Source organism: Pygocentrus nattereri, chromosome 20 (genome assembly GCF_015220715.1).
Source record: "Pygocentrus nattereri isolate fPygNat1 chromosome 20, fPygNat1.pri, whole genome shotgun sequence".
Classification (NCBI taxonomy): Eukaryota; Metazoa; Chordata; class Actinopteri; order Characiformes; family Serrasalmidae; genus Pygocentrus; species Pygocentrus nattereri.
In genome coordinates, this window is record NC_051230.1 from 22789217 (window position 1) to 22798653 (window position 9437).

At 39.1% G+C, this 9437-nt stretch overlaps 1 protein-coding gene across 8 annotated transcripts in view; it reads left to right on the top strand.

Annotated features, from left to right (window-relative positions):
• Positions 1-523: 523 nt before the first annotated feature.
• Positions 524-9437, top strand: part of pias2 (protein inhibitor of activated STAT, 2) — a 9622-nt gene continuing 708 nt past the window's right edge. Inside the window, exons 1-15 of one of the 8 annotated variants that reach the window (XM_017716082.2) lie at positions 524-646; positions 1836-1922; positions 2372-2837; positions 3528-3615; positions 3727-3777; positions 3902-3992; positions 4181-4315; positions 4395-4500; positions 4683-4756; positions 4864-5024; positions 5107-5240; positions 6743-6920; positions 7768-7904; positions 8001-8038; positions 9021-9437. The exon at positions 9021-9437 is cut by the window's right edge and continues 708 nt beyond it. In XM_017716082.2, coding sequence (XP_017571571.1) covers positions 2375-2837; positions 3528-3615; positions 3727-3777; positions 3902-3992; positions 4181-4315; positions 4395-4500; positions 4683-4756; positions 4864-5024; positions 5107-5240; positions 6743-6920; positions 7768-7904; positions 8001-8038; positions 9021-9209 — 1845 coding nt within the window. In that variant the 5' untranslated portion in view covers positions 524-646; positions 1836-1922; positions 2372-2374 and the 3' untranslated portion in view covers positions 9210-9437. The other 7 variants (XM_017716083.2, XM_017716084.2, XM_017716078.2 and 4 more) reach the window with 7 other exon arrangements.

Here is a 9437-nt window from a genome sequence, read left to right on the forward strand (position 1 = left end):
AACGTCAGTGCAACTAAGGACTCAGGAACAAGTCGTTCTTTTGAACCGATTCATTAGTCCAAAAGGCAGGAACCAAACTTCTTGTTTACCTCTGAGGTCTGCTAAGAAGACTTGTAATAAGGAGTACACGTTTTCCTAATTCGACCTTAGGAGAGTAAATATTGACATGAATATTAAATAGCACCATACTAAAAACTATTTCTTTAAATCTGCTTATATTCTCCGTCTGTAAACTGCTCGTTGCCTTTGCCTTAAGACTGTGTAGACGTAGTTTGATGATTCACTGATTCACGTGTCTGGTCAACTTCATTCTGTACATTGGGGTGAGTCTAATCTTGCTATGTACTAATGGAGTCAGACACAGCTCAGACATCGAGAACATTAACAATAAGAGCCAGCAACAGCCTATAGAGATTCATTATTCATTATTTAATGATTTTATTATTCATTCGCGTTTTAACGCCGTTGTGGGAATCGGTTGAATCAAACGTTCAATCTGTTGAAACACAGTTCGAGGGAATCGGTTCAGTAAAGTGGATCACTGTCAGTGGTCCGGTGGCTACAGCTGCAAAGCCGAGCTCAACCTTGACCGGTTCATCGGCAGGATGAACCGAGCCAGAAAATGGCGGATATTGAGGAGTTACGGGTAGGCGAAAGTGTTATGATAGCTGGCAGCCGCTTTGCACTTCTCACAGCTTGAAAGAAATTTTATTCCTGTTCGCTAGCTTTTTAAAACTCGACGGCCACTTCTCGGCCTGCGAGGGTTTTGTAGTTAGTTAACACCGACATGTTTGACAGCCGTAGGCCGGAGAGCTGCTGCTACGGAGCCAGTAGGGAGCTGCTTCGTTAGCTTACCAAGGTGCTCGGGCTTCAGCTACATTTCATTACCTTTATGCCTTGGGATTTATTGCCTAATTCTCACTATACACTGCATGATTCTGTAAAATACTGTTTAATAGCTTTGCACGTCGAGAAACAGGTAAAAACCCAAGTCTCTTCGCGAATGTTTGGCTTTTCTTTTGTTGTTGCCTGTTAGCATCACAACTTAAGCTAGCAAGCTAGCTTTAGCAACGCAAACATGCAACGCAAACGTTAGCTAACCTAGTTATCTAGCAAAAGTACATTTGCACAAATTCCACCTCCGACGTTAAGATGAGAGGGTAGTACTTTTATACGGAATGGAGACTTAATTTTGTTTTATAAATCCATCTTAACCAGTAGGTTAGGTTAGCTACCAACGAGGCTGAAATTGGCTTCCTATTCGCAGCTTCTTGTTCGAATTTTCCCGTTCCACCTTAAAAGGTGCAGCAGTTACATGTGATTTCTGCACGATTTAAGGTGGAACGGGAAAATTCGAATATGAAGGTGCCTTCAGCTTCGTTAGCTGACAGTATAGCTAATGTTAGCCGTTGCTGAAAGCTACCGAGGTTAGCTCGCCAGGTTGTCTTTCCTGCAGGGAGTTGCTTGTGTTGATACCTGGTTATGTGCCTCGGTGTTTCTGCTTGACATGGCTTCAGATTAAAATGCTTTTCTAATGCTTAATTAAGATGAATGCTGGAACTGTAAACATGTGAAATAGTCTGTGATATGTGCAAGTTGTAAAGCAGAAGACTTTTCCTTTGTCCTTGATGTTTCAAGCATCTTATCCTTAATTTCTGTCTAGCTAGATAAATAAACTACGTCTTAAAGAGTAACGTTATTTTCCCGTTATTTTAGCTGTTTATCATTTCTTTTTCCTAAAACATGAAGCTTTATTAGGTTGAATGTCAAACATGTTCTGTGTCTTGTTTACAATGTTTATCTAATGGGTTTTGGAATTATTCTCAACATTTTAGATGCATTTCGCTCACATTTGTAACGGATTTTTAAAGAAAAAAGGATTAACAAGTAAGAACAATCAAGCATGGACCATATGTTGAAGGGTCAGTTGAGATTTTCTTACTTCTCTGGGGAATTGTGGAAGGGTTGTGTTTGGGCGGGATGTCAGCTCAGTTCACAGACTTGGTTTATTTACTATAAATTCTGTATTACACTGGGGTAGACATTTATCTGTTAATGTGCAAATAAAATTTTGATTTCTTTAAGAAGCTTTAGTCTGTTTTGTATAAATAAATTTGATGAAGCAACTTAATTTTACTTAACGTTTGCTAATTTCACTTTGAGTTTTGAGTGTGATTTCTCTTACTTTCATGTTTATAGTAATTAGTTCCATATTGTATGTTTCAAACTGCCAAAATGTGACAGAAACTGACTTCTCACCTCCTTTAACCATCTGTTGTAAAGATTCAGATTATCTTTATCAAGCCTTTACCTTTTCCTTGTTGCTCTTTTCAGCCTTTTGCCTTTATGGCTGTTTGTATTTGTTTTGCAGAATATGGTATCAAGTTTCCGTGTCTCAGAGCTCCAGGTACTGCTAGGTTTTGCTGGAAGGAACAAGAGCGGCCGAAAGCATGAACTTCTTCTGAGGGCCTTGCATTTGCTAAAGAGTGACTGTAGTCCTGCCGTGCAGATTAAAATCAAGGAACTGTATCGTCGGAGATATCCTAGGACGTTTGAGAGTCTGACGGAGTTGTCAAACATAAAGTCCTACTTTCAGACAGAGGACAGATCGGCAGTTGTGAGTCCGGACTTATCTTTTGGTGCTAGTCCTTCAGACTTGGTGCATCCACACTTGGTGACCTGTGATTCACCGGTGTTTCATGACTCAAAACCCAGGATGAACATGCAGCAGCCAAGCCCACTCATGCCTCCCGTCCACCCAGATGTCCAGATGAAGCCCCTTCCGTTTTATGATGTGTTGGATGTGTTGATCAAGCCGTCAAGTTTGGGTAGTGATGGTTGTCTTATTTTTATTGTCGGGGTTGGGGACTATTTGCATGGCTAACTGATATTTGTTAAACAAATTCTTCTGAAATGTATTTAATGTTTTCTTAAATTAAAATTGCGTTTTTTAAGTGTTGAAATTATGTAATCACTTGTAGGTGTAAAACTCGATGGCCTGTTAGTAGTCTTGTCTTAAAATAAAGGCTGCAGCTAAGGTAGGAGAGACCTTGCTGACACTGGTGTATAAAGGTTTCTATTTAGCACTCATGCGAAACTTCAAAGTAAGTTTGTTTCATAACTAAGTCTGGCACCACAGTATCTTGCCATTTGCAGCTGTTGCTGCCATTTTTCTAACAGATCTGCGCTGCACATGAATCATTTTGGGTAGTTAAATCCCTTAATTTCTCAAAACAAACGTGTTTCTCAGACAAAATCAAAGGATCCACCAAAACTGAATTGCCTTCTTTGACGTAATGGCTGAGAAATGTGACATGGTTCAGTACTGAACAACAGTTTCAGTACAACAGTTTTGTTAATTGCCACCAATTTCAAAATCCAGAAAAGGAAACTGGTATGGATTTGGAGATCCCCGCTATGAAGTAATAAAAAAAATAAATAAATAAATAAAAACAGGTGTTGCTGGCTTGGAACCTGTTCTGTATTTTAATCGTATTGTTCTCTTGCATGTATTTTTTTGCATACAGGGCCCAGCACTGTTCAGCGATTTCATCAGGAAAAGTATTTCATCTTTGCCTTGACTCCACAGCAAGTGAGAGAAGTTTGCATTTCCCGGTAAGAATGTGGAGTCTTTTATGCTTGTTGTTCCTCATTCACTGTTTTTTGTCTCTGTGTTGGTTTGCAAGTCACATGTCAGTTTCTTATCTTTCATTTATTTTTTTAAAGGGATTTCCTTCCTGGTGGCAGAAGAGACTATATGGTTCAAATACAACTACGGTAAGAAGTGTCAGTTTAACATTATTTATTTTCTTATCTTCAGTGAAGTTCAACATGCTGTGCTGTTTGTACATGTCTTTTTATTCTTTATTCATCTTTTTGTTTGTTTGTTTTTCGTTGACAGGTTCTGCCTTTCAGAGACCAGTTGCCCTCAAGAGGACAATTATCCTAATAGTCTTTGTATCAAAGTCAATGGGAAGCTCTTTCCTTTACCAGTAAGTAATTATATGGCATATAGTGCTGGAATAAATGATGTATAGACTTGTAATTGACAAAAAAAAATATGGACATGTCTGCACTGTAACCTTCAAAGTGTAAAGACAAAATAGGATGTTGTATTGAGAAATCTGTATGTGAAAGTGGTCATGGTCAGCTTTAATTAAGGTTCTTGCTTTTGTGCTAGGGCTATGCACCGCCTCCTAAGAATGGTGTAGAACAGAAGAGACCAGGGAGGCCTTTGAACATTACATCTCTCGTCAGATTATCATCTGCAGTACCCAATCAAATATCAGTCACATGGGCACCTGAAATTGGGAAGGTAGACCGTCCTCCTGAGCTAAAGAAACAATCTTTTTGTGTTGAAATACTTACATTAACTTTTCAATCTTTTTTTCCAGACATATTCGATGTCCGTTTACTTGGTACGGCAGCTGACGTCACCATTGTTACTGCAGAGGTTAAGAATGAAAGGGATCAGAAACCCTGACCACTCTAGAGCGTTAAGTAAGATAACACTAAATGTTTCTAGAAATTTAGGTATCTTGGTCTTTAAATGATTTATTGTAACCAGTTTTACACTGTTAATTTTCTTTGGTGTTTTTTATGTGCAAATTAGTATTGGGTACAATGTATTACTATCTGAAAAGATTTGTCAGTTTTGTTCTTCTCTTCCTTTTTTTTTTCAGTAAAAGAAAAGCTCACAGCTGACCCTGACAGTGAAATAGCCACAACCAGTTTACGAGTGTCCCTTATTTGCCCAGTAGGTTCCGAGAACCTTCCCTATTATTTGTCTCGGCATTATACATCTGCTCCGCCTGAATTCCATTAAGACAACTCATTTCAGTCATTTGTTCTTGTTCCGCTCAGCTTGGAAAGATGCGTCTTACGGTTCCCTGCCGGGCAGTTACCTGCTCTCATCTACAGTGTTTTGATGCTGCCCTGTACCTGCAGATGAATGAGAAGAAGCCAACCTGGATCTGCCCCGTGTGCGACAAGAAAGCCACATACGAGAGTCTGATCATAGATGGGTAAGAACCTCTTCACTGTGGTGGACCAGGTTGTAAATATAAAGTGTGTGACTCATGGTTAATTCCACTCTTCCTTTGTTAGGCTCTTCATGGAAATTTTAAATGACTGCACGGATGTTGATGAAATCAAGTTCCAAGAGGATGGGACATGGTGTCCAATGAGACCAAAGAAAGAAGCATTAAAAGTATCATCTCCATGTATACCCAAAATTGAGTGTAAGTCATTTTAGAATTTTTTTTTTATCACCAGTAAATGTGTAAAGAAAAGACAAGTTTTTGCAACAACCGAAAGCCAAACTTCTACAAGCCGTGTTTGCCTAAAACTTTGAATATACCATACATTTGACATCAACCAAGTATACTTGTTGGCTGCCTTTGCACTTCCCTAAACAAATATTGGTACCCCTTTTGTACATGAGTGCATTGTGTTAAAAAAAAAAAAAAAAAAAAAACTTTATTGCTTAAAAACAATCTTATCATGAAATAAATGCTTTTCTTAAATCAATGTCAATCACCTGTTTTATAGTTTGGAGTTCACCTAAGTGATTTGGAACACGTGGTCAGCCATCACTTCCTGTTTCTCTGTGTTATAAATCTGAAGTGACACACAGGTTTAATTGTCATCCAGCACTATGACAAAGTCCAGAGAATACAGCAGTGATTTGCAACAAAAGGCGGTTGGGCTGTACAAAGCAGGAAATGGCTATCAGAAAATGGCAAACAGTTCAAAATTCCCATTTCTATCATCAGGGCAACAATTAAGGGCTTTTTATAAAACATAGAGATGTAGAGAACCTGCTGGGAAGAGGATGTCTGTATTGACACACAGAGGAGTGGCCAAAGAATCTCCAAGAATCACAGCTGAGGCATTGCAGACATTAGTTAGGTCAGAAAGTCTCCCAAACTACAGCAAGATGCATTTACATTTATGGCATTTGGCTGACACTCTTATCCAGAGCGACTTACAATTTGATCATTTTACACAGGTAGGCCAAGGTGGTGTTAGGAGTCTTGCCCAAGGACCCTTATTGGTATAGTGTAGGGTGCTTCTTAGGGAGCTGCTGTAGGTATGAGTAGTACTTAAAGAATACAGAAGCTGTTTAGCTACAACTTCTTCGGAACGTGTTGCAGGCATCAAATTCAAAATGAGTGAATATTTGCAAAAAACAAAGTTTATCCACTTGAACAATATATATCTTGTCTTTGTAGTGTATTCAATTGAATATAGGCTGAAAAGGATTTGCAAATAATCGTATTCTGTTTTTATTTGTTTTACACAACGTCCCAACTTCATTGGAATTGGGGTTGTAAGAATAGTACAATTAGACAACTACCTGAAGCGGAATTGTAAAAAAACAGGCTTTTTCACACCTGCAGTAAATAAAATTTGCAGCAGTCAGGTTGAATACTTTTTTTGAATTAAGTCTTAAAGAAAAGTCTGAAAACATGGATTTGCACACACCGGTCTCTCTCCTCCACTGTGCCAGTGCTGGTGTCTTCTCCCCTTTTTTTCCTTTAAATCCCTCATCATACTAACTTTTAAAAGTGGCTAAATGGAGGAACATTAGCAGGCAGCGTTTTATATAAACAAACTCTGACATGCCTGGATGCCTTTCTGCTTCAGAATAGATAGCATTTTTACTTTTTTTAAGATACAGCCTTAGTATGACTCCAGGTCATAGAGACCTATAGACTAATCTTTCTCCTTGACCTTTCAGGTGCTGCCCCTGTCCGGCAGAGCGCAGTGGTTCCTCACACAGAACCCAGCAGCACAAAGAAGGCCGATGTGATCGACCTGACGCTTGAAAGCTCTTCAGATGATGAAGCAGAGCCAGACCTTCCTTTGAAAAAACGCTGTGTATATATGTCCAAACCTGAGGAGATACATAGCAAAGGGTCAGTGGTAGCTTTCATCTTTCTGAGATCATTGAACATAGATGTACATACGAAAATGCCATGTTGTGTTTAGCCAGGTGCATCAGTGGCACCATTGCTTTGTGGTGGTCAGCACAGCAGTTGGACTGCGTTTAGTGCAATTGCAGGGTGACATTTTATGCAAAGTACCATTCAAAATTATGTTTCAAGAACTTTGCACTCAGAGTTGGATGGGATTAAATAACAAGAAAATGTCAACACTCAAGTTTGTGCTGTATATATGTATGGATTCAACCATGTGCAGCACAGACGCCTTGCAAGCTGTACAATCTAGAAATGTATGCATTATTTTTATTTTTTTTCTTAGACTGTAAATAGACATTTACATTGAGGATTCATTTTTTTGACACCCAAGTTCAGATTTTTAAGACTGGGTTATAAGCATGTTTCTCATTTGATCTGCTGTCTCTCTGTTCAAAAGAGGTCCCGTCACTGCCTGTGAACATCAGACAGATGTAAATCCAAATATTATTTCACTTTGACGCTTCTTATGTATCTTCTGTATAAACTTCCTGACTTGAATTTTAGCAGGTTTTTTTAATAGTGATTACCAATATAGCACCATGTTAATTATAAATTTAAATAATCAACATGTAGCAATTTCTGAGCATTATAAAACAAATGTGAAATCAAAATTGGTTGAGTAATAAGCAAATTATGGCTGATTTAAATAATGAAAACTCATTGTATTTCCACAGACATGTATTGACCACTCCAGCAGCATCTATGTGTGTATATCTGTCCCTGCCTGGACATTTCAGGAAAAACTTCTCTTAAAAGGGTGCCTCTAATTTCTGTCTTCCCACAGGGTGTTGACCTATCAGCCATCAACGGTTCGGGTGCCAAACGTCCAGGCACTGGACGCCTCATACCTAACGTCCCCCATAGCGGACTATGTTCCATTCCACCATTCAACATTATCCACTATTCCCACCGATATGCAAAGTATGCCACTGTTTCTGTGATCTGTTAGCTAATTGTCCATACGGTCCTAATGAGTAATTTGCAGTGATCTCACTGACTGTATTTGTTTTCATACAGGTCTTGATTTATTTTCATTACTTCAAGGAGACCCTCAGGTATGTGTTCCATACATGTATATTGATATTTGTAGAAACTTTGCTGTTTTGAATGTTGGACATTTGATGTACTCTGAGCCATGAGGTTTTAGCATAGGCAGCAGTTATTTACATTTGTATTCAAAATCGTGGCGTCCATGGTCAAATTAGATATTTTGTTGGGTGGGGGGGGCTGACACCTTCTACCTTCTACACACTCCTGCTGTTTAATTAGAAAATACAATGTGGTCTGTGTAAACGTGATGGAACATTGTTTTAATTGTTCCAATGTGTAACTTTTTTACTCCAGCTATGTAAATTAGCACCTAAATAGAAATTGTGCACTTAAATGTATAGTAAATGCTATAGTTTTTATTTTATTTAATAATTTTGTTTCTGTTAGAGGATGTTTGCTTACTTTTGCTTAAAAAATCAACAAAACATTTAATTTGATGCAAGGTGTTCACTGCTAATTGGTAAAACATTTCTATAGTCACATGAAAAAGTGTGGAGTCTTAGTAAAAGCAACTAATGCCAAGTAAAAGCGGATTGCTAGATGTCATGAACTTTTAATTTGCACTACATGCACTAGACTGGCCACTTAATTAAGTACATCTACTTTGTATCTATACTTGGTCTGTTTTATCAGCAACACTTACGCACATATAGGTGCACTTTGTAGTTCTACAGTTACACACTGTAGTTCATCCGTTTCTCTGCATACTTTGTTAGCCTCCTTTAACCCTGTTCTTCAGTGGTCAGGACCCCCACAGAGCAGGTATCATTTGGGTGGCAGATCATTGTCAGCACTCATACACACATGCATGTATAAGATCTCTGAAAATGCCTGGCAGATGAAGATAGGGATGAACACAGGGCTCCTTTAGAGTGTTACTGTTCATTTCTGAGGGCAATAGAGCTGTTATGAGAATAGAGGAAGGCTTGTTGAACTGAGGTAAAGCAAACTGCCCCAAAGTTTAGCAATGTGTTTACTGTTTTCCAGCAGCATTACCGGAGCCCTGTGTTCCTCGACAACCTCTCCAGCAGTATCCAGAGTGCTACTACCAGCGCTGGCCTTGTGTCTTCATCAGTCCCATATGAAGCATCCCCACATGGAGGGAGCTCTAGTCACGAAACAGGGGTCATCACAGGAGGATCCTCAAGTCTGTCAGACATTATCTCTCTGGACTGAATCAAGGTTTCTGTCTCCACAGGCCAGCACTACACAATCACCAAGCAAACTGCCATGGGCCACGTTTCCAAAAACTGATGTTATGCTTTAATTACAGTTAATCATATTTACGATTATGGTAGCTGAAATGGACGTAGGTTCTCTCAACAATGGGGAAACGGCATGTTTGTCGTTGCGTCTAGATGTCGGTAGCACCTGATGGTTTTGGAGATGGAGAAGCCTAGCCCT